The sequence below is a fragment of the Dunckerocampus dactyliophorus genome, chromosome 1, assembly GCF_027744805.1.
Source record: "Dunckerocampus dactyliophorus isolate RoL2022-P2 chromosome 1, RoL_Ddac_1.1, whole genome shotgun sequence".
In the NCBI taxonomy this organism is placed as follows: Eukaryota; Metazoa; Chordata; class Actinopteri; order Syngnathiformes; family Syngnathidae; genus Dunckerocampus; species Dunckerocampus dactyliophorus.
The window spans coordinates 40,386,403-40,412,083 of record NC_072819.1 but is presented as its reverse complement, the minus strand read 5'-3'; the positions used below and the strand labels follow the sequence as shown (position 1 = coordinate 40,412,083).

At 40.6% G+C, this 25,681-nt stretch overlaps 2 protein-coding genes across 9 annotated transcripts in view; one reads left to right on the top strand and one right to left on the bottom strand.

Annotated features, from left to right (window-relative positions):
* Positions 1-427: 427 nt before the first annotated feature.
* Positions 428-10,077, bottom strand: dnajc11a (DnaJ (Hsp40) homolog, subfamily C, member 11a). The gene is made up of 16 exons (XM_054797800.1): positions 9,979-10,077; positions 9,118-9,247; positions 8,929-9,002; positions 8,597-8,698; positions 8,215-8,343; positions 7,970-8,092; positions 7,788-7,861; positions 7,512-7,701; positions 7,338-7,423; positions 7,118-7,234; positions 4,521-4,676; positions 4,334-4,403; positions 2,789-2,846; positions 2,113-2,255; positions 1,911-2,040; positions 428-1,352 (listed from the first exon to the last, which is right to left on the bottom strand). The coding sequence occupies exons 1-16, from the start codon at positions 10,048-10,050 to the stop codon at positions 1,327-1,329; spliced, it is 1,680 nt and encodes a 559-aa protein (XP_054653775.1). The 5' UTR covers positions 10,051-10,077; the 3' UTR covers positions 428-1,326.
* Positions 10,078-12,125: 2,048 nt separating this feature from the next.
* camta1a (calmodulin binding transcription activator 1a) overlaps positions 12,126-25,681 on the top strand; it is a 363,687-nt gene continuing 350,131 nt past the window's right edge. For 4 of the 8 annotated variants that reach the window (XM_054797834.1, XM_054797863.1, XM_054797815.1 and 1 more), the window contains exons 1-2: positions 12,126-12,264; positions 15,878-15,985. In XM_054797834.1, coding sequence (XP_054653809.1) covers positions 12,240-12,264; positions 15,878-15,985 — 133 coding nt within the window. In that variant the 5' untranslated portion in view covers positions 12,126-12,239. The remainder of the gene's footprint in view (positions 12,265-15,877; positions 15,986-25,681) is intronic. The other 4 variants (XM_054797844.1, XM_054797882.1, XM_054797817.1 and 1 more) reach the window with 2 other exon arrangements.

Below are 25,681 nucleotides of genomic sequence, written 5' to 3'. Positions count from 1 at the left end.
TGTTGTGACTGTAATCCAGCTAAAACTCAACTCTGAACCCCCGACATCACCTCCTGTCCCCACGTCCCGAAGACATTCATTGCAACACGCACATGCAGGAGTCTTATTTATGTCTTAAATGGCTTATTTTCTCTGATTATATCTACTATACTGGGTAATACGAGTGTAAACGTGACTATAAGGTTCTTATTTCATGTCTAGCGGGTTCTAACCAAAATATGTTAAAAAACATATGTAGGTTGGAAACTGGTTTTCTATGCCCCAACTACGAACATATTTGATTTATAAATAAGCAATCCTACTTTACGGAAATTCACTTATCACGATGGGGTCTGAATCCATTAACCACAGGATTACAATATTTTACTGAAAAGGTTTTGTATTTTTGTCATGTTATTAGATAAATATTGATTGTGAACTGCTTCAGATGATGTTGCAGTGTAGATGCTTGGAGTTGTCTGAACCTTTAACCATCCATCTGTTCTATTCATGCTTGTCACATTTGGCTGAGCGGCATCTTTACAAGCATCGGTGTACCGCCCATCACTACTGGAAATTAGTCACTGACTCCAAGTTACTAGCAGTAATGTAAGTCAGTAAGTTAGTATTGGTGAATAAATCTATCTGAAGAAAAGGGGACTTGTATTATTATCGATTGAGTGTATTGTGGCAATCTTACGATGGTAGCGCTATCTTACTTAATCCGTTGGACTTCTGCTCATTTGAAATGGCTGTACGACGCATTGCTAACGACTGGCGGTCCACAAGGGCGACCCTTGTTTGAAACCCCGCTCTGGCACATATTTATTATCATTATTGTGTTTGTTTTGTTGATACTTGGTGTCTTGAGAAAGAAATTCTGGCCAGCCCACTGAAGGCCCAGGTACAAAATACCACAGCTAAAAACAATTATTGGACTAGAAAAAGGCATGTAAAAAAATGCAATATGAGCAAGAAAGATTTTAATATTATGGCAAATAGGTGCATTAATGATTTAAATCACATAGGCACTGCAATTTGCGTACAATTCGGTACACACAACTTGATCATAAAAGACAAGCCTTAGCAAAAATAAATGTACACCGCAAAGGCTTAATAGATGGTAGCCATTGATTTTGGTGTCACATTACATTTTCGAGCAGGCCTCTACCCTGTCAGTGGATACTGTCTTGGATACTTTTGTTTTACTGAATAATGTAAAGACCAAAGATAAATGCAACACGTTTGAATGACAAAGAATTTGCTCCCTGTCGTGAAAATAAAACAAAGGTTCGATCCATTCTTCTAACAGCTGAGAGATGTGTCTTTTGGTCAGCAGAGGAACCCCTATGTGTCTGTGTCAATCCTGTGAGCTGCAAAGAGAAACAAGGCCAGACTGGTCAAAAATGGAGGAGGTGGTAAACAGCTAAGTGTGTGGATTTGCATAGCACATTCAATCATTCATTGTATCAGACAGAGTTGTCAGTGACCTGCTCATGTGAAACAAGGGACATGTTTGATTGTTGGAGAGTATATACCAAAGCGTTTGTTTTTACCTCTGCAGTACAGATCGCTGATTTGTTTTACTGCATATTTGTTTATTTCCATTGTCCCAAAGTTGACTAGGCCACCAAAATAAGTGCACTAACACTTTATGGCACAACTTCTCAACTTCTTATAGTAACAGTCACATGCAGTCCATTGTTGGTCTTTATTTATTGTGTTGCACTTGTATTCGTTCAATTCCTTGTCTGGTTACACTATAATCACACTGGTATGATGTCACACTACTTAAGGTAGTCATCACCATCCGGCCTACACATCCCATAATGGAAACAGAGTCAAATCAGGGTTTACTGTCCCAAACTGTATCTTGGTAAATTAAAGGCAGCCTCAACGTGGTTTAAATGTACCGTATGCAATAAACTTACATTGCTTTGGTATCCTGAGTGGTTCTGCATCTCCTGACAGGACTTGATGCATGACGCCGCGGAACTGATACAGCACCTTTAGACTCTTCTCCTCTCCCACACAGGGGTCGTAGAAGCCCGGGAGTCCTGACTAAAATGTAGCAACCATATAGTTGATGTCAATTTACAATTAAGGACAAATTGCAACTGTTGTAACACAAACCTTTGTGGCCTCGGTCAGGATGAGTTTAGAGTCTTTCACAAGACACTGCAGTGGCACAGTCACATCAATGACCTTTGCCCTCTCGTGTTTTCGGCTGTTGTCTGTCACAAACTTGCCATACCAGGCATTGAGGATGATTAGACCTGGTTTAGAAGGCAGTAGTTAACAATAGTGCAAAACTTATTCATTTTATTTCAGGAAGCTCGACAGCAGCTGACTGAATTCCTCAAGATCAAAACATTTCTGTTCTATGATACAAGCAAAATGGAAATTTTAATTCATTCTGTAAGAAAGCAAAAGTATATTAATCTGTAACATGAGATAAAAAAAAAAAAAAACGTAAAAAGTGCAAAGTCTGCTGGACCACTGATGACTGCAAAACACAAACCTTTCCATTTGCTGGAAACCAAATTGCCAGACCCTACTGGGGAAAATTAACGTGTGTGCTTAAAGTATTTTACAACTGTGCTTATCAAAGGCTGGCTTAAAAGCAGCAGTTATTGCCATTCAAAATAGAGGCTTGATGGTGAGTCAAACTATTTTCCTCTTTTAAACTACATGAAAAGCTGATTGGTCACATAATTCAGCAAATTAAACTACAGTGTAATTATCATTAGTGTCAGAGGGTGAAAAGAGGGACAAGATTTTGAACTTTGCGAGACATCACTAATCATACCCATTCGAGACTCCTCAGCTTCAATAATCCTCCGCACGGACTCCTGCATGAGCAATACCTTCAGAGACGAAAAAAGGCACACGGGGAGAAAGAGAGATCATATGAGGGATAAAATGCATTGCTGAAATCAGTAAGACATCACGCAATTAACCACAATATCTTTATTAGCAAACTACAACGGTATGGATTCAGAGGGTTACTCTTGAACAGGGTAAAGAGCTACTTGGCAAACAGGATGCAATATGTGACACTAAGAGAATATACATCTGCAAGCTTAAATACTGTATGTCGTGTGGCGTACCGGAGGGGTCAATACTGGGACCAAGTTCAATCGATGTATAAATTATATCTGGAAAGTCACAAAATACCTACAGCTAGTACTATTTGCAGACGACACAACTGCACTTTGTTTTGGAGAAGGCATGCAAGAGCTAATAAAAAAAAAAAGTCAAAGATGAATTAACTATACTAAACCATACTACGTAAAACTAAAATAATGTTATTTGACAGTAGCCGAAAGGATACTCATGCGCAAAAACAAATAGACGACGTAGACATTGACAGGGTGATTTAATTAATTTAATTAATTAATTAATTTCTAGGCGTCATAATAGACGACAAAATGAGTTCGAAATCCCATATTAAAAACTTACAACATGAAGTGGCAATAAATACTTCTATACTGAACAAAGCAAAATACGTTCTGGACTAAAAATCAGTCCATACTCTATTGTTCTCCGGTTCTGCCTATCTGACTTATTGTGTGGAGATATGGGGAAATAACTATAAAAGTACACTTCATTTACTAACTGTACTACAAAATAGGTCAGTTGGGATAATTCATTCTGCCGCTTACAGAGAACATACCGACCCTTTAATCCTAAAATCACAATTAACAACATTTGTTGACCTGGTAAACTTTCAACCAGCTAAAATTATGCAGAAAGCATAAAATAACCTGCTTCCCAAAAACGTAATAAAATTATTCTCATCAAGAGATGATCTTAGGAAAAAATTCAACTTAAACACACCAACAACGCTAAAAACCTTCTGCATGTCAATGTGTGGAATCAAATTATGGAACGGGTTGAGTCAAGAACTCCAACAATGCACTAAAATGAGCCATTTCAGTACAAGCAGTTGAACCACAGGGAAATACCTGTAAAATGCTGTGTCATATGACAACTGTACTTACTCCTTATTCTCAGTTACTTATAGGACTATCTGAAGTATTACATTGTCTGTACTCATTCATCATCCAGCAATGTACAGTATGTATCAACTATTAACTTCTTCATCCTTTATTATTATTATTTTTTTTTTACGAGTGCTATGCTATTTATTTATATTGAATTACAAACCTCAACTTCACTGTAACACATTATTACTTTATCATTTTCTGATGTTTTTTCAGAACTGGCAAAGGGCACATGTTGAATAGGAAGTGGACAAATGTATTAGCAATTGATGTGAAGAAGAGGGGGTAGGATTGAATAAGCTCTGCTTCTTCCTACTCCTACTGTACATATCTAATGAAGTGCTCACCGCAGCCTCTGCCTCCTGTTTCTTTTTGGCTATGTTTGAGGCTGAGCTCTCACGCTGCTTCTCCAAGTCTCTGTTAAAAGATAGATATGAGTTATAAAAAGATCTTTAAAAAAACAGCTTTGATAACACATGCATGGCTTCCTTTAAAACCTCTTGCGTAAAACAATTTTAAGTGGAGGTCTCTTACTGTTCCTTCTGAGCTCGTACATACGGCCGAATAACAAGTCGCTGCATGGCGAGGTAGACAACCAGTGGTCCAACTGTGGCGTAAAATACAGCACTTGGCAGAAGTTGGTCGGTCAGGTGAATGGGGAAGAAATAAGTCTGGCTGGCTCTGTTTAGTCTGCAGAGAGGTGGTCAGTTGTATTAATTATTGCCAAGTGACGTTTGCCTAGCTGCTTAAATGTGTGATATTTAAGAAAAATTGCACTTTTTCTGAAATTTTGCCCATCTACAATTCCTACTTGAGACACGTTTCCCTTTTTATGTGCGTTCAAGATAGCCGCCTCATTCTGGCTGTTTTTGGACGTAATTGGGATTCACCTATTCTGCTTATAAAGAAGCTGACTGGGCAAGAAGAGAGGGTGCAATGTCGGAGCAGACCGGCATGACTTGGTGGTGTAAATGTGGAGCTTGTCAAGCTATGCCGACAGAAATGGAGCGTTTCTGCTGCACTGAGTAGCACACAGTGTTACTTATCATTGATGGAAAGGCTTTGTGTATCTGGCGAGTAGGACACTGCTCCAAGAGACTGCATCACAATAAAGAATTGTTAGTGCCAACAATCCCTGCAGTGGTAAAAACTTTTTTCCACCTACCAAAAATCAACTAGAAAAGACGCCCAAGTCAGCTGGACAACTGTCCATCGAGTAAGTCACCATGATATTGAGTCTGATACATGCAGCACATACATATACAGTAGTACTTGATATCACAGCTACAGTATATACTAGAGATCGACAGATCAGTGTTTTTCAGGGCTGACACTGATACCGATTTTTAGTAGTCAAAGAGGCTAATAACCAATATTTGGAGCCGATATACACCCTGGCCTGGTCGCCAGCCAATCACAGGGCACATATATGCTCACATTCATAACTATGGACGATTTGGAGTCACCAATTAACCTAACATGCATGTTTTTGGAATGTGGGAGGAAACCAGACTACACAAACGGGGACAACATGCAGACGCCACGCATACAGTACTGTAGATGCCCAAGCGGAGATTTGGACCCAGGTCTTCCTGATCTCCTGACTGTGTGGCCAACATGTTAACCACTCGGCCACCGCGTGGACGGATATTTGTTTGCAGTAAAAGTGAAAATATTGGCGACAAAATTTTGAATTTATATTAACGTATAATTAACACTGGTGTCACGAAACACCAAACTCATGAGCCAAGACGATGCAAGAGATTGGGTCTACGAGACGAGACAAGATTTTAACATTCATTTTAAGAAAAGTACAATGAAAAAATATGATTGGACAAACAAAGTTGTTTATTTAACCGTGTCCCAGAACAATGCCGGTGCGTTTTGAAATGTTTATTGTTCCACAAATTGACGCTCAACGACATTATTGTCAACATTTTTTGAGACCAGAAACCACAGTTATGTAATATATAATAAAGGTAGTTCCTCAGTGTAACAGTGTCGCTACAGCTTGATTAATATGCAGGTCACAGCACGTAAATGGAGCCTTGTTGGCGTTTTTTTTTTTTTTTTTAGGGCTTTTTAGGGGGAACAGGTGAATCCCAATTACGTCTGCCAGTGCGAAGCATCTTTTTAGAACGCACAGAAAGGGGAAAAACGTGTGTTCTTGTCTCACATAGGTATTGTGGATGATGGGCGGAATTCCAAAAAAGTGCAGTTTTCCTTCTGTCTGACAACACAAAGTAGAATGAAGACTATGCGATATAAACAATGATATCAAATGTGGCCTATGGTATAGATTTTAATTCGATGGCCCCATCATGATAATGCATGTCGATGAACGCAATCTATCCTTGCCAAAATTGAGAGCGAAATGGGCTGCAACGCGTCGTCAATGTAATGTCCCCACAGAAACGCAGTCTGATACTCTTTTTAAACTTCATTGCCAACCTTAACAAGCCAACAGCAGTGCTCAGTTCCAACACCGTACTGTGTTCTTGAACTCGTACACGTTTCTCCGTCAATCCCCACAGTCCACATCAGCAACAAACACAATTCCTTACTATCCACCAACCACACTGACGGCGAGGTGCATTCACAAACACAGGAATTCTAAACATCAAAGTTCAACACAAGCAAAAGATTGTTACAGGTCATTATAAGTAAACATGGCTGAAAGCAATTAACGTTGCTGCCTTTTTACTGTCTATAGCAATGCACTGTTGGAAAGAAACATTTAAAGTTGAAATGCGTGCACCTTCTATTGCCTGCCATGAGTCAATGTACAACTGAGGTTATTCCTGTGAAAATGTACCAAGTGATGTCATCTTCTAGTATGTGTAAATAGGCACTGGAATGAAGAGGTGGTGAGTGATTGCTGGGGCTCAGATTTTAAAAATCGACCAGGTTCATACGTGGAGAAAAAGATAATATTCCGAGAAAAACATTTCAAAGCTGCGTCTCGCAAATCATTGACCATGTATCAGCTGATCCTTGATAATGAAGTTCGGGCGGCTATTTTACAAAACCAATCATTTAAATTTAGAGAACAATAACCTATGAAACTAAATATTGGTTGAAATATTGTGAAAATAAACCTGCCCCCTTAAATGAATAAAAGCAGCACTTACTTGACCTTGAGCGAGACACCTTGGGGCACACCTACACTGACTGTAGCCCCCAAAATGCTGTGTCTACTGATTTTCCTCTCAGCGCCATATTCTACCACAGTTCCGAAGAAACCAGACCTGCAACACAGGCACAGCAACTTGGCAAACATTCATCACATCACCAAAATCAGAATGACCAGTGACACTCTGAAAAACAGAAAATTACACTTTGAGCACATACTTTATTGAGCCCTTAATCTTTGTCTGGTCTTCATCCTGGAACTTGTACTGGTAGCTCATCATCATAAAAGTGTGTGGAATGCCAAGCTGCAGAGAGGAAGAGAACATTGCGGCTCACCGCTGACAGGCAACTGTAGATTAAATGCTGTAACACACATGAGTGCAGGCAGCAAACCTGCACTGTGAATGTAAAATGGCTGCTCTTGGTGTCCCTGACTATGCTGGTGTTCATAGAGGAGTGGATCCCCCAACGCCATTGCAGGTAGCCCATTGTGTTCTTGTCGAGGTGACGGGCCAGCACTGTGGTTATGCCAGGACGCACGCCCCGTGATGAAAACTGGAGCCCGCACTGCCCCGTCACAAAGCTGAGGGGAAGCAAAAAAAAGATAACTCATAAAGTTGTCCATCTTTGAGTTATTCAGTGTACATCTTTCTCTAAAAATTCACATACCACCGAGGCGTCAAATTTCGGAATATCTTCATTCCAAAGAGAGGTCCATGTGTGTCCCCTGCGCCGAGCTCTATCTACATACGCAAAAAATATATAAGGCATTTAATGCGCCAACATGTGGTCAGACAGTTGGTAAAAGAACGTGTAAGACTGCTTTTACACTCAATAAAAGAGCAGCATACCTCCCCCCATCCCTGAGCTGAGGTGACTCTCCTCAGGGCCAGGTTTATAGTGCCGCCTCCGTTTCCATTGTGTGTGGACAAGGAACCGGACAAGATGGCTGTGTCATTTGTGGTAAGAGGGGCCTGCAGGAGAACACACGGAGCAGCTAGAACTGCTTGAGCTGTCACTTGCACTACTATAGCATCATATTATTGTAAACACCTCTAAACTGATCTGAAGCATGCAATCTGGCACCATTTTTCACCTCGATGGATTGTGATATGTGCATCTTGTTGATTTCCACGTGTGGGATGCCTCCTCCAACCATGTCCTCATAGTCCTCTTCATAGTGGTCAAAGAGGTCCGTGGCATCAATGCCCACACTAATCGTTCCCTTTGAACACACAGCGGTGAGAGAAATAGGGTTAAAGTTGCAACCGGTGGAGAAGGAACGGATATAACCCCGCACCAAAGCTAACTGAAGAATTTTGGAAAGGGTACATTCAAAATCATCAATGCCAATGCTCGCCATCTAGGGTCACACCACATAATTACAGCTCTTAGGTAGATAGAATACAATACAATATTGTACAAGAAAGTTCTTTAAAGTGTTCAAGAATAGGTGAGTTGTCAGCCATTGACCATACCTTTGGGTTGGTCCTTTGCTGGAGTCTTCGCTCCTCTCGTTCTTTCTGAAGCCGCTCATACTCCTCTCTGATCTCTGCAGGAGTTCTTTTCCTCTCCACCACCTGGTAAAACATCATATGGCCTTTTATTCTCAAATACATATTTATTTACTTGTTATTATCATTATCAGATAATGCTATAGTGATTTAGTTGTTTAAAATGGCTTAGCAATATGGCATTTCAATATGAATATTATTGAGGTCCCCCCCAAAAAAGCAAATGTTTGCTTTGGCGTTTATTGAGACTTGTTGATTCTAAAAAAACGTACCATACAAACAGACAATAGTTTTACCTCCCATCCTTCCACATCAAGTCCACGCTTGCCATACACATCATAGATTGCGCGTGCCTGTGGATCACTGAGCACTAGGAAAACATACAATCATAGAAAAGTCAAGAGAGTCAGTTATCCATGAATGCTGGTGTAGCTAGATGTATTTATCTGTCAAACATATCATCTTCTGGATTCACTTTCTCTCACCTTCATAAGCTTCATGTACGAGGTTAAATAGCTGCTCTGCTTGTCGCTTAAGTTCTGGATCCCGATGTTTGTCTGGGTGATATAACATGCAGAGGCGCCTGTACGCTGCCTTCAACTCATCCTGTGTTGCCTGAAGCACCACATTGAAGGAAATACGTGAGAAAATTATCTGCACAATGTGGCATCAGGTAATATATAAATGACCTCCCCTTGTCAGTTACATAGAAATCAAGTCGTTTACATTTTCCAAATTAAGGGAAAACAGTTCCTTAAATACATTTTTTTTTTTAAAATAGGACCACCTGTCAAACAGGTCACAGAAATGAACTAAAGTTGTAATCATTTCCATTTACCTAATGCAGATATTACATTTACCTACTGTGCGTGTAATGACAGCAGCACATCCACTGTATACTTGCAGTAAAAGGGAGACAACTGTAAGCACTCGATCCCCTGACATGAACGTCTAATCTGATCAACTGTAAATCCAAGTGTAGTCAATCATTATAGCATTAGCCATGTAGCCCTGTGCACAGTCCAAGAAATAATTCCTAAACCACAATTTTCTGTCAATTCTGACACCCACTAAACCACATTAGCGAATAGTCCCTTAAGCGGTTTTGTTGACCGATTGATTTTTTTGAGCAAAATTATCACCCAGAAACTTGTTGTGTGTCCTGGAAAAGTTTCCGGTCGGAGCCACAGACTAGAAATCAATGTCGAGGGTCAGAAGCTAGCCATCTGGCTAACGTTAAACATCACTACACGCGAAACCATGGACTAATATCTAGTGGCGGCGAACAGAATAGCGTGGGCATGCTTGCACACAATAGCTCCATAGAAGACAACTGTATAACGTACCTCTCGCCTGACATTTAGTAGTGAATAGTAATCATCACTGGAGATCTCATCATCTTCCAAGGCAGACGCCATGTTTACACCCGGTCATTTCTTCTTTGAGTTATCGCTTGAGTTACTCAATGACGTTTCGATGCACTTTATCGCCCCCTCGTGATTCGGATGTATAATTACAACATCTTGCATATGAATACTTAACTTTGGCTTCACATTATAAATGATATATATTGCTTAAAATATAGTTTTTGTAGATATTTTAGTACATGTTACATGTTGCATGTTTAGTACACACGGCGGTGTCGCTTTATGTTATTTATTTTGCAATACGAGGAAACTTTGAGTGCATAATGTTGATAATGGCATTTCAACGCAGCCCAGCATACCATATCATACATACCATACCAATACGCTTTTATGTATTTTTTAATTTTAATTTTAATGTTAATATCATGCCATTCAATTCTATAGTTACGGATCAATATCAAATTACAAAATGAAAACTGTCTACATCATTTCAACATTTGAGACATTAGACATTGTATCATTCTGAGGAGAAGTACCACACACAGGAGAGCTAGAAGAGGAGAGAAAAAAAATCCTCATGATTACTTCAGGTCTTGCATGAGTTTCCTACTCTTTTTTTCCCCCCGACAGCAGAGCCTTTTTTGACTGTGCAAGGCCAGCGGGCAACAGAGGAGCTGTCTTTTCAGCACCATCTCCTCCACCATTTCAGCACTGATGGTCCACAGCCTGTTAATGTAGGATGAAGGCTGTCCTTAAGTGCTGCAGTTGACAAGAGTGCCAACAGCAACGTGTATCAAGCTCAATGATCTGTAATTAGATTGCTTGTAGTTATTAATGCAGCCACACTATTGTCAAGCCTAGCTGCACCACAATAATAGAAGGGGAACCTTGAAGGCACAGTGGATGATATGAAAGTCCGCTTTTGCTCTAAAATCTCACCAACAATGCTATAAAATGGTAAATGGCATACATTTCTACCTGATGAATGTTAAAATTTCATCAACAATAAGATAAAGAATGCATTGACAGGTCAGAAATGGCACTGGAAATTGAACCCTCAAATTGCTATTTGAAAGACGACCACTTTATCACCTGATCCAGCAAACTACCTGGCATAACTGCTCAAGTGGCCATTGGTAGTGTAGTGGTTCCCAAAGCTGGCTTCCATGCCGTGTGTTTGGATCAATTTCCCTGTTATGAGTCCAGGGTAGGCATGGCCATAGTAATCGATGGTAAGAATTCTGTCTATTGGGATAGGTGACCCTTCACAACCCTGTGATTTCAATGCGTTCATTTATCCATTTTCTATAAGATGTGTCTAGAATACCATGGGGGCTGAGGAAGCGTGAGAGGAAGCATTCAAAAAGGAACTAATGCTCATCATTATTGGTGATCATTATGATTAAATACAATGACAATAGAAAAAAATTACAACGGCTCAGTGATGGCGAATCTGCTTGACCAATGAGCAACCCACATTGTATGTGTGGTTATATGGTATCGGCTTGGCTCACTTGGAACTCTGGTGAACAATAGCTATACTATAATAAATAGTTATTAGTAGCACCCCCATAGAAACAATTAAAAGAATAAAATATATACAGTCTCTAGTAGAAGTGTGATTCTATAACAGCTCTATCATTTCGGAGTTGCAACAAGTGCCTTCTTCACTATCATGCCCCACCTTGGGACCCCCGTCCCTGTCTGAACGTTATGAATGATGCAACTTATGTGCACATGCTGTCACACATTCCACTTTGCGCAACATCACCGTGAAATAAGGTGGCCTCAAAGGTAAAAAGGGCCAAACATCGGTCAAACTAGAGAGCATTTTAATTACTGTACAGCATGTCAATGAATGCCCTAAATGGGGGTTAAAAACCACCGGAATCAAAGACGTTAAGTACTACAAGCTGTTTCTACAATCTGCAGCTTATCCATGCCAAGTAGTTTTATTGACATTGCTCATTAATTGATAACCTTCACAGAAACAGCCATTATTTGTTTAGGTGGCTGAAAGAGAAGTGATGTTGTCATAGGCATCCACACAAAGTGAGGAGGGGGAGACGTGTGTGTGTGTGTGTGTTGTCAGTCAGAGCCTGGCAGCCAATAGTAAGTTCGCCTGGTTCCGGACGGACTCGCCGCACGCTCCTCCACTCCCTCCGCGTGCTGTCCTCGCCGTGCACGCGCGTGGTACCCACGGTCGTGAGGAGGAGGAGGATGTTGCGCGTGAAGGGGAAATGGCTGCCGAAAACAAGCCGGAAGGTAAGAGAAATATAATACGATTAATTCACTTGGTATGTGCGTCTTTTTTTTGTCGGCGAACAGTTGCAAGTGGCGAGAAGGCGACGTGCGAGTGCAGATATTTTCGCCTAAAAAAAAAAAGGAGCTGTGTTTGTTGTCTCATGGCGAGCAGGCGGCTCAAACGTGGAGAGACACTAGCCGGCTAATATTAGCCTCCTTTTCTAGTTAGCTCCCACCGTAAAGCCCATACTCCAGCCACGGGAATGAGGGAAGAGTGCGGGGAAGTGCCGTGTTTACCGTGGACGTGGATCCAGTATCCACGACGGCGAGCTTAGGCTAAGTTAATGACAACATGTCAGCGGCAACTTCTTCTCTAATTTCCCACCAGTCGCTGATTAGTGTCACTCGCGATTTCCGGCTTGTTTTGAATGAAAACTACGTGGACGCGTCTAGTTTTATTGTTACTCTGCTCATCTCTTTTGGGTCGTCCTGTTTCCGCACTCGGAGCGCCTTTGACATTCAGCCAGCACTATGTCAAAAAGGGTCACTGTTTCCGGTGATTCCAGTTGGACTCAAAGTACTTGGCCTATATTCGCGGGGGTTCTAGTGTGTAACGTCCCGGCGTACCCACACTAAATGCCATTACACCGGTGGAAATGTTGAGGATGGAGGCTAACCTGCCTTTCCAATTTTAACGCACATAGGGAAAAGTGATGTTTCCCCCCCCCCTCATCTTATTTCACACGGCTCACTAACTTGAGATGAAAGCCATTATACTTACTAAGTGGGATATTGGACCGGCAAACATATAGAGAGCTCGATTTAGGAAGATCTTTGCAATATTAGATAGTGAGAAATGCCACAACACACTGTGAAAAATGGGGGAAAACAGCTTTAAAATAAGGAGCTTCCTTTTTATATTCACCCCAACCAGTCTTGTGGTATTGAACAGGCATGACTGTATTTGCATGATGAGCTTTTCTTTTATTTGATTCCCCCCACCCAATTTAGGCTACATTGTCTCCAAAGGTCTCATCTGGATGGCGGGCGTTCAGATGTTGCACTGAACAGGAAAATCAGGAAAACTACCTTTGAGGGGGAAATGTGTTTTCCTGCTTGTAAAATCTTCCTGAGGTTGTTTTCCAGCCTTTCATAGATCAACTCAATGCACGTGTGCTTTTTAGGTGTTAAACTTGATGTGTTCAAATGAACATGAAAACAATATTACCTCTCTCCAAGTGAGAGCAAACACAAGGAATTCAACTGTTTGACTGATGCACAGACTCCCACCAGGGGGTGATGTTGAGCTATAGAAGTACACTCACCATGTGAAGCGTCTGTCTGTGGCAAAAATGAAGACGTCTGGTTTTATGATAGTAATGACTTCAAAATGTGGCGTCCTCACGTATTCATCTCGATAGCTGAACCTAATGGATAGGTTCCGGTTGTTAATGACAACACCGCTGAAACACAAGGAGCTCTCCTCCCCTTGGCAGTCCCACTGCTGAGCACAGGAAGTTATTTTCAGTGGCCCTGTGAGGCCGGCCGGTGGGAGAAAGGAGGAAGACATGCTTGGTGAAGACTCGGTGCTCATGTGTTATGGTGTTAGAGGTGTCACACTGCGTCCGCACAAACATTACTGTTTACCTGCAGCAGGTGGCCTCACAGACAGCTGAGCACTGTTTCCTTAACCTTTTGTCCTTGGGGTTTGCAGGTAGAGCTGATTCCTCTAAGTAGTTCAACATCTCAGACGATGACGGCCCCAAATGACTAAAGGCTGCGCGTTGTGTTAAATCCAGGGGGCCATGACCCAGTCTTACTGGTGCGGTACTGTTTACGTCCTGGGGTTTCTACTCCAGCTAACTCTTTGTCAGGGCCCTTGGCGGTCATGTTGTTTTTTTATTTTAGCACCCATAAAAAGCAACATGCGGCCATTACTTTGAGCTCATAGCCTGCAGGTTATTGAAAAGACAGGCATCATATGTCTTTCAGTTGGACTTAAAATGCCCTAACTAAAGAATGACAACCAATTTGCCCAAAATATCTGGACTCTTCAATATTTTACCGCAATGGATACATTTTGAATTCACTTTTCACAATGAATATTCAAGGTCATCTGATAAGATGAACTAATTCAAACAAAAACACCATAGGCGTACCCTGTATTATTATTACGTCAGTGGAACATCAGTTTTCGTCATTAATTTGTTTGAAAAGGTCTGACAAAAAACGAAATGTGCGAAAACCGAATCTATCTTTCCCGTAAGACATCATGTAAATCCAATTATTCCGTTCGAGACACAATTCCCCGATTCCGTGAACGAGGAAACCATCGTGTTTCTCACTGTCATATCAAAGTTCTGGCACTTGCAACTTTTTTGCAATCATCATTCATTCATTTTCTATGTCGCTTGTCCTTACTAGGGGCATGCTGGAGCCTACCCTAGTTGACTTTGGGTGAGAGGCGGGGCGTACCCTGGACTGGTCGCCAGCCAATTGCAGGGCACATAAAGACAAACTATCATTTACACTCACATTCATACCTATGGACAATTCAGGGTCTCCTGTTAATCTAACATGCATGTTTTTGGAATGTGGGAGGAAATCAGAGCACCCAGAGAAAAGCCACGCATGGGGAGAGCATGCAAACTCCACACAGAGATTCAAACCCAGATCTTCCATATGTCCTGACTGTGTGGCCAACATGTTAACCACTAGGCCACCGTGCGGCCCTTTTTTTTTCAGCCGGATTTAATAAAAAAGCACAGATTTGTCTAACACTTAGAAAAACGCAGTGCACCTGAACGCCTCACTTGCCATCGCGCACTGTGCTGAGGAAGGAAGGAGATAGATATGAGTTATTCATCATTATATGTGAGTGTTCTATGAGCAAATAAACCACCCACACACGATGATTTAAAGGAAGATGAGGATTTCCTGTCTGGAATCTGTCTATAGTGTCCCAACTTAAAAAAAAAAAACACTTTTCATTTTTCACAGAGACTGAGTCACCAATGTGTGGAGTTTGTTTGGGCACTCGACTAATTTGTTAGGCGCATTGTTGGGCTGTAGGATATCCGAGACATATTTTTAGGAATAATTTTCGCCGAAAACCAAATCCAATGAAAACCGGGGCGTATGAAAACTGAGGTTCTACTATATTATTGTTATTAATGTTAATTTGACACGAGAAGGCTTATGTCAAAGGTCAAGTTAGGGCTCTTCCAGGTTCAACTTGCAAGTTACTTTGCTCACAATCTCACAGTCACAATCAATCAATGCAATGGCTTTAATGGTGATGTAGCAATGTGAGGAAGAAAAATTTGGGGGAAATTTCAACCCTTTGCTTTTCCTTTAATGAGCTCAGGTTCAGTCTGCAGTTGGCCACATGTTTTTGCCCCCTTAGACCTAGCTTTTGCGGCCAAAACATGGGCTGAACTTTTTAATGCTTTATATAATGAATAACTGAAATATTTATGACATGTTCTTATAGTAATAAATATTCCTGCTATATGTTGTTTACCAGTGTGATTTCTGTCTGTTTGCATGGGGAATTTGCTGGGCCATCACAAGCTACAAAAATGTTTTTTTCCACCATTTTCTCTACTCTTTTTTTTTTCTTTGCCTCCTGAAGGACTGAAGAAAGTTCGTAATCCGGATCGAATGTACAGATCAACCGTGTGTTATGCTGGCCACGGTCCACCTAAGAGTATCAGTGATGACGCAGAGACCAACAGTAAGAGTCAGTTATTAATACTGCATTGCTGCTCCGTGAGGCCACTAGCTGGCCAATCAATTATTCATTCATCGATTCATTTATTTACTCCTCGATTCCATCTCCCACCACCCTACATGCCCACTTCCTTATTCTGTTCTCAAACATAACACCTTCTCCAGCCTCTGTTCTGACTGAGGTGTCCGTTTTAAGGGATCACATTGTCAAAAGTGTTGTGCTTAAATAAGAATGATTGTTCCATGTAGAGGCCGAGGGATCTGGACCTTAGTGGACCCGCAGAGAGAGTGAGAGAGAGTTCATGCTCCGAGCCATCACTTGTGGCTTTTGTTTTTTCTCTAACCGCTTTTGACTATTCACATCCGACCTTAAAATGGCGTTGTATCTTATTTTCCTCACAATGGATGCATGCTTCCCCTCCATGTAGAGTCGGGACAAGCAACACAGAAAACGTCACAGTTGAATTTTTTACCGTTTCAGTGGGGAGGATTTTAGCACTGTCATGTGTCTGAGCAGCAGTGCTTACAGCCAAAGAAATCAGTTGGAAATGTAGGCCAAAGCATTGCCTCTTATTTGTGGGGGATTTTCCCTTCATTTGTCTTTAGAGCATGTTGAGTTTTAACTTCTTCAGCCGGGAAAAGATTGTGATTGTTCCTCAGAATAATGGAGCCCCATCGTTGTTAATGAATACACCAGTCTCTTCACTGCGGCTGTTGATCTAGACTAGAGACCGGCTAATTAAGTGTGCTCATGTATTGTCATTTCCAGATAGGGAGTCTGAAATCAGCCGCAACCCCTTGTTAGACTCCTCGCTCGATAAGTGTCACTGCTACGCTGCTATGTTTTGGACTTTTTCAAAAGAGTCTGTTTTGAAAGCTTCAATGACCAGGGACTGTTCGTGCAGATGTATGAAACATAGATTCAGACACTGCTGTTACACTTTTGCTCTCTCACACATGACAGTGGCGACAGACAATAGCCATCTTGCTTTTTTCCCCCCTTTTGTTATTGCACACTGTCACACCACACGCATTTAATGCCTTCAGCCTCGAGGCTGTTTGTGGCTGGCCAGGACACTCTATGGCAGGCAGGTATGTCATTGATCTGAGTAATCGTCTGAATAATTGTGGAAGCAGTTATGATACAGAACAGGCTTTTGTTTGTGTGCATGTGTAAGCAGTGAGGAGAGAGTGAACAAGCGCGAGAGGTGTTACACGGGAGAGAGCAAAAGAGAGAGAGAGACCTCACCTCTGCTCTCCTTGAGATGGGATTTTTATGGATGGGTGAGCTTGGTGAGGGCCGAGAACACATAAAGAGTCATTTTCAGTTTGTTGCAGGCAGTTAACCGTGTGTGCATGTTTGTTGAACTTCTAGTAATAGGCTTTTTTTCAGCTGTTTGACTTTTTGACACTCTTCCCTTATTATGCAGTGTTGTGCTACACTTTAATAACCACTTAGAGTCATGTTAACAGTGTAACTGTAAGTAGTGGATGCTACTAGTGTGTCTGCTGATTAAGGAAAAAAACTGCACAGACAATGGCATCCTGTAAGATTCAGTGAATTTCTTTCTTTAGTCTTTGTTACAAATCTGTGAACGGCAGGTCAAGCAGGCAGGCAGAGGGCTCTCTTTGTTGTAGTTTTGTTGAAGTCCTGCTAGACTTTGCCTTTGCTTGTGGGCGGTTTGTAATTTCACTGTATGTAAGAGTGTTGTCGAATAGGCTATAGGCCAAATGATAAAAATAATTGGTTCCCCACTCCCACACCAGCACTATTTCAAGTTTTCACACCCTTATTCATCTCCTCATCAAAAGCCGTAAGGCTGTGGGCCCCCGGACCACTGACCAATCAAATTGGAATTCATTTGGCATAGTGCCACCCGTCTTCCTTGTTGCTCCAGCATAAAATAGATCATATACTACAGATAGTAAAGGTCTAAGAAAGGAGGATTTTTGCTAAATTTGGTGATGCTTCAAGCCTCTTGGAATAATTTGCTGAGACGTGGGGTGTGAATGAAATGACATTGTGCAGTGTTCAACCGTGTCAGTTTACAGCCCAGAAAAAATAGCATGTGAATGCACACTAGAACTGATATTGTGGATTGGCTGACTGATGTCTACCTGTCAAATAAGCCTACTATAACTTCTGTTTTTTAAATGATCAATAAACACTCGTTAATGGTAACTTGCCAAGTATGACTTGGAACTTTAAATGACTTTGAGCCTTGGCTGCAAACCTGCGATGCGAATGCAAACCAAAATAACCAGTTACTTGAAGATTGGATATGCATTTTTTGTGCTAATATTCAAATGGGAATCTCAGAGTAATGTGCAATATAATACTGTCGCAATATTTTGGCAACGTTATGAGTCACAATAATATCACGATAACGCGATTAGACACTAATCTCCAGCTTGATGAAATGCTGATCTGTTTGATTAAAGGTTTTATTTGTGGCGTGAGAAAAAAAAAATGATGCACTTATTTTAGACAGTACCAGAGGTAGTAAGTACCCTAAATGTAAATCTGTCTTTTCACAATCATCACTATGTTTACGTGCATTTTTAATGCTGTGTAATGTTTAAGCACAAGCTGCTTCAGCTGCAGTTCGCTTGTTTTTACCCGCTGATGTTTCTCTCAGCTTTTAACAATAATGGCAAAGCAACGCTCTGTTTACACAAAGCTCATAATGTTATGAAAGCATTATATTTATATTATTATTATGTTATATTTTACATTGAACTCATCATCATAAATTGTTGGCATCACTGTAATTTAGTTTAGAACAATAACAATGCAATATGTTGTGATATTAACATTGTGCCCCAACCTTAGGACTTAAAAGTAATGATGTTTGTCCACAAATGGCTATTATTAGGGGTTCAACAACACGGATAATTCATGGTTTGGTTCAGTTTGATACGCCAGTGGCACGGTTGGATACGTTTTCTACACAAAAAATATTTTTTTTAAGTTGTGTTTTATTTAAATGACCAATATTTGTTTCAACTCAAAAGTACAGTTTTAAGATGAAAAGCATCTGGTGCAGATATACCTTCCTCATTTTCTGCTGTGTATACTTAGAAGTTAGAACCATATGAAACAAAAGCAACATTTTGTAAAAAAAATCACAATTAAATTGGACATTCAATAAAGATAACTAAACATTCATTAATAGTTTATGTTCATAGAGTCAATAGTATTTCAGTCAAACTACATAGCATTTATTATTTCTATAGGTACACATCCAGTTTGCTATTAAACATTACAATTCTAATGTAAACAAAAACAATTATCAAAATGACGATACAGCCGAAGTCAAGGCAACACATAAAAAACCGAAGCCATTAAAGATTTTTTTTTTAATTTATTCTGAAAGGATAGCAACAATAACAAGTAAATGTAGAAAAACACATTTCCGTAATGGAATTCAGGGCGTGTACGGCGCGATTAAAGTTTTTTTAAGGTTTTGTATGGAACACGCCGCAATGAGGACTTTTACTGTATGTATATGCATCTTACCGCTGAGTTATTCTATCCGAAATGTGGATACTTAAAATGAAAAGTGCACTTTTGCATGCGGCTTGAGACAGGCACAACACGAGCCTCTAATTGCTTCACAACAGTGAATCAAGAGGGGTGTTTGATGTCAGCTGACTGATGTCATGTGACATTTGTGACTTGGGTTACAGTATCGTTTGATTCATTGCGTTATCGACCCAAGACCACTGTACGGAACAGTTCGATACAGATAAGTGTATTGTTTCACCCCTAGTTATGATGACATCAAGCGGAATTAGAGTTTCATGAAAAAGCACAAGCTGTGTGATGGCTGGAACCAGAATACTGGTTAAACCCCCCCTTTACCTACCCTCCTTCTTTGACTCGCACCACCAGCAGATTGATTGCTCTTATTTGATAACTTGTCATGAGTTAGCCACTGCAGCCAGACTTTGCTGACCACATTCTCTTCTGTCTCAGATTTCTTACAATGGTCTGAGCCTATTCTCACTCTACCACTGAACTCATGTGGCATTTTACACTTCCTTGTGGCATTGCACAATACCTCCTATTTCACTTTCAAATAATTTTGTTCAGATACGTAATTTTTAAGGAATGTTGTCAAAACTGCATGTTGATTTTGGAGTGTGAGAGTTTTGCTTGTTGCTTTGCTTGCATGCTGCGAGTGGATGCCATTTATGTTCTCCTCAGTCGACTGTATTAAGCCTATGTTTTTTTTGTGCCTTTTGATATGCTTGCATTGATGAAATCAACACTTGAAGAAGATTGCCTTTCAAATCCCCTGGCTGCTAGTGGTGCAACTAATACACAGTTTGTGTCACACACATTGTGACTGTTTGAGCATTGAGTATTATTCCGTCCATTTAATAAAGGGATTAAGTGATCAAAATACCATTTTATCTGCAGAAGTGAGCTCCATTGTTAGTTGCAGAAGGTGCAGCAAGTGACAGGGCATTTGTAGTTGAAACAACACTGCTTCCTCTATTGTTAAGAAAGCAGTGAAAGATTAAACTCTGAAACTCTGTACGTGTACTATTTTTTTTAATATGCACCTTAATACATCTACGATCAAGTCTTTCAACATAGTATTTTTTTTGACGCAAGATTAACATGCGCACGTCCTGTTTGACCCTCGGCCCACACCGTAGTTTGAGCACAAGCGTGAGCAAATATTGAGCACAAATTGACAAAAATTTGTGTTTTGATTGGTAAATTTAGCTTCAAAGCCCTGGCAGATGACTCTCGCAACAACACCAAAGCTATTTGTATATACTCTCGCTCTGAGTTGATTTGTCACGGAGTACGTCGACTTGCCAGAGAGAAGCAGGAAGGTACTGAAGGACTGCCGGTATTTTTTATTGTCATTTATACAGTGGTATCTTGGCATACGAGTGTCCCAACTAACTTTTTTTAGATGTGAGCCATCTCTCGGCTCATTTTTTGCTTTGAACTGCAAGCTAAAATTTGGGTTACAAGCTGCTCGTTATTGGCAGGCATAGCCAAAGACAGCTATTTGGGGGCTTGTGTCAATGTTACCATAGATGAAGAGCTAGCAGCGCCAGCATTAGACAGTATAGTATATCTGTACAGTATGGGACAAAGTTAGATGGTGCGTTCAAGGACCGCCAAACAAAGAGGGACAAAACACTGCTGTCATTCAACATGCAAAAACTGGGGAATTTCTAAATGTACAGTATATTATCTTTTAAATAATAAAGGCCGCACGGTGGTCTACTGGTTAGCATGTTGGCCACACAGTCACATTCTGGAGATCGGGAAGACCTGGGTTTGAATCTTCATTGCGTGCGTGTGTTTTCCCACATTTCAAAAACCAGCATGTTAGGTTAGTTGGCGACTCTAAATTGTCCATAGGTATGAATGTGAGTGTGAATGGTTGTTTGTCTATATGTGCCCTGTGATTCGCTGGCGACCAGTCCAGGGTGTACCTCGCCTGTTGCCCGAAGTCAGCTGGGATAGGCTCCAGCATACCTCCGGCGACCCTAATGAGGAGAAGCGGCATAGAAAGTGGATGGATGGATATTTTAAGAATAATATTTCCAAAATTGATGTCCCTTTAGATACAATTTTATGTAGTCATCATATAAAATCGTTTCCCACAAAGATTTACATCCCTACTTATAGATAAAAACTTATTACTGTCTGCGATTAAGTGCAGTTAATTATAAGTTAACTATGGACAAAATGCGATTAATCACTATTAAATATTTTAATCGATTGACAGCCCTAATATATATATATACATACAGTATATATCAGTGCTTCCCAAATAGTGGGGTGAACTGTCAGGGGGCGTGAGAGGCAGGGAGTATTTTAAATGCCAACATGTACATGTACAAATTCATCGTACTCAACATGCAATTTGACTCTTGATTAGGCTTGTATGCTTCACAGCTGTATGCTTCACAGCTCTGCATTTTGTTGCATTTTCCTGATTTCAGTTTCTAGTTCAGTCTGTACAGTACATCAAGAGTCACCCGCCGATGACATCATGGACCGGCGACGTAACTTCCAGTTCCGGTTGTCGTTTTGTTTAGCTGGCTAATAGAATGCTCACAAGGAAGGATGTTTTGTAGTAAAAAAATACATGAAGAACACAGTTGGACTCACACAGTGTATTAATAACACAAGAAGACGCTAATTGATATTGTACGCTAACTGGAGAATGCACGCAAACCGAAGCAAAAATTGTTGCATAAATATTTGACGTTAACCGGAAAACACACAAACCGGTAAAAAAAAAACTAATGTTAAAAAACATATTTAATAGGTTGTTAACAGGTTTTTATGCACTAACCATGAAAACTACGAACTACGAAAATATTTCATTTATAAGTAAGGAAACGGGTTGGGGCTGGAACCAATTAACCACGACAAACAAGGCATTACTGTGTACAGTATAGGAGAAAACAGTAATGTAAGACTTCACTTCACATCCTTACATTGTGTTAATGACTGAACTGCAGTGAAAAATGTTGCCATTCAGGCTTACACTAGATTTGCACCACCAGCAGTGATTTGTTGAGTGATCTATGGCCAAAACATTAGCTTGCAATTTCACCACAATGTGGGCACAGATTAAAAAGAAAACCCGACAGTCTCAGAGTGTGCTGAGACAGAGACAGAAGAGAGGTGAGTGGGCAGTGGGGGGAAACCACAGTTGCGTTCAGGGCTTGGATATTGATTAAAGATTTGTTTTTGTCAGCCTTTCTAGGCTCATGACCCTCGCTCTTGTCTTGAGGGTGGGGCTGGAGCAAGTTAGCATGACAGAACTCCCTCAAATTAAGGCTGAACGTTTGCTTAGAAGCCAAGGTCAGTCACAATCCAAAACCAGCACACCAAAATATTGTTCCTTAATAACCATTGATCAGATGGTGATGGGAACTGGGAGCCAGGCACAGTCTCTGTGCTCAACAAAATTCCTCTCCCTCTTTCGTCTTGCAGTATTTACACAAATTACATTGTCAACATATACTGAGTTGTTAGTATATGATAAAAGGTAATTTACCACAGCTGTGAGTGCTGAAAAGCTTGAAAACAAGTGATTGGATTTGACCTTGGAAAAAAAGGTTTTGTGCACAACATGGCAGAAGTGTGTAATTCCATCTCTTGCCAATCAATTGAAACTAATTAATTGTCTTTATTCCAAATCTGGCATCCAAACTAATCACATGCAGGCTGTCTTGAACTGATGCGATGCTATGGTGGACAAATCTTTAATGGCGAGCAAAGTGTTGCTGAAAGACAATTCCAGCAGAACATCTGGAGCATCATTAAGATAGATAAATAACAGCTGAGTGAATGAAATAGTGTTATGAAAGTACATCGCTTCTGGAAAAAACCTCAGCGCTCAACGGGAGTTATGTTTTGTTTAGGGATGCCCCGACTGATCGGCCACCGATCAATATCGGCCGATTTCCTTAAAGAAAAACACGTGATCGGCGTATGCCGGTAAACGCCTCTCAAATCAGCGATTGCCGTGCAGCGGCAAATCCTAATTGTCTCATGTCACGTAAGGTTGCCAACAAAATGACGCATCTCGTATTGAGCTTGACACAGGCTACACCAATCGATGCCAGCTTGTTTGATCACTCCCTTACCAAATCTATCTTAGTTTGACTATTCTTGCATCTTTGTTGTTCTTGCATCCTGGCTGTCACTGCCTTTAGGTAGCAAGCAGTTTGCTAGAGTTATCCGCTTAGCTTCTGGTCTTCGGACTCCGAATGTGACATTTTACCACAGTGGCATTTTGGTTTTAAAACCAACAAGCAACACAGTTAGTACGGAGCTTGTTTTTGTCCCAAGGGGAAACCACAAATGAATATCACGTTCATGGGGTACACACTAACTTTTTCAAGAGTCACAGAAGAACTTGACTCTCTTGTTGTCATTATACTAATTATGTCTTGTCCTCAAAACATTATTTGTGTGTGGCTGTTTAATGAACATAAACACATAGTGTGTGTCCAGCCTTATGATGGCGATATTATGACGAGGGGTCCTATTTCACCAACTGATTTTGAGTAGCTCACAAAGGTTCAAATAATATTTGCTTCAACTCTTTTTTATTATAACTATTGAATTCAGGCTTTATGCCTTTTATATATAATGACAAATAAGCACAAAATAGCATAAAGACGATGGCCACACTGTGGAGATCTCCTTGGTAAATAAAGTAGTGTACAATTTAAATGTTGCCAGTCATAAAGCTGTATTACTGATGCAAGTTGGAAACCTTGCAACCTGAACACACTCCAAAATATGCATCAAATTAAATTCAGGTTTGTGCCAAATAGTAAAAAAAAAAAATTCACACAAATATAGGCAAACCCCCCCCACCCCAAAAAACAATCTGCCCAAATTATTATCTTTTTAAATAAATTACCTACTTGCCAGGGGCCCTAGAATTGTCTAACAGCGCCCCTGACCAATATCACTCATCATAAATAAATTGAAAAATGTACAGTTAAGCCACGTGATCTGTATCAGTATCGGCCGATGTCACTCATGGATTATCGGTATCGGAATCGGCAGCATAAAACCCTGATCGGAGCATCCCTAGTTTCATTCATTTTTTTTGTGCCCTCGGAGCCTCTTGAGAAATGTTTCAGTGTAAAACCAAGCGGCTCTTTAAGTAAGACAAGGACTGCCAGATGAGAGAAGGCCAAGTCTGAACATCTGAGCAGTTGAGTGCCTAAAAGACATGGTTTATTTAAAAGCGAAGTGCACTACTTGAAACAGAAGAGGTAAGAGGAAATACAGTCGTCTGTGACTGTGAAACATAAATCACAATGGCGCTTTGATGTTGATGTGCACTTGGCTTCTAAAATGATCATCTACTGTACAAACAGAACACAATTGATTTGCCAATTGTGGCACTGGCAATACAATAACAGGCAAAACTAGCAAATCAGTTGTACCACTCGGTACAACCAATAGGATTCTTCTTCCCTCCCAAGAAAAATAATCAACACAGACGTTTGAAGATCATGGTTCTTCGACTAAGGATTTTCATCGTTGAATTTGATTCCCTAGATTTTCTCCATAGTCAAATAATCGTCAAATGTTGAGAGCACAGCTATTGGGGGTCCCTACAAATAAAAAGATCTAATTTTTCTACCTCAAAGAAAAAGGCTAAACCCCTCAGATAAACAAATAAACATGGTAGGCGTGCAACAACAGTACCTTTGATTTATTTAGTGACACAGAAAGCAAGAAGAACGAAAGCGAAACATGGTCGCCGTCAGCAAGTGGGCATAACACACATCAGAAAACTGCACATAAAATAGGAACAACATGGCTTGAAAAACAATGGCTTGCCAAATCCTTACCCGTGTTAAATGATACGCCATGTTGGTTGTTGTTGTGTGACATGTAAGAAGCTGCTGACATAAGTGGTACTTAACTTATTATTTACTAATTATTACCAATAAGTCTGTCGACGTTGATGGTCATCCTAGCGCCACTCACCTCAGCTCCTTTGGACTGTGCAACTTCAGTGGGTGATTTTATTAGTCCGTAGCAAATATAGGTCTCATACTTAAGTTTAATCACAGCCGTCATTTTCAGTTCTTTATTAACACAAATTAGGCTGATTTTGTCTCAACATAGGCTATTTACAACAAAAACAAAGACATTCTATGTAAACATGTATGCTCAGCAGCAGCC

What these genes read in the sequence shown, in the direction of transcription:
- dnajc11a (XM_054797800.1), bottom strand. Translation starts at nt 10,050, where the DNA reads ATGGCGTCTGCCTTGGAAGATGATGAGATCTCCAGTGATGATTACTAT. An exon ending in TTGATGTGGAAGGATGGGAG is followed by an intron (nt 8,699 to 8,928) that starts GTAAAACTATTG and finishes ATGTTTTACCAG; the next exon opens with GTGGTGGAGAGGAAAAGAAC. An exon ending in TCCTGACCGAGGCCACAAAG is followed by an intron (nt 2,041 to 2,112) that starts GTTTGTGTTACA and finishes GCTACATTTTAG; the next exon opens with TCAGGACTCCCGGGCTTCTA.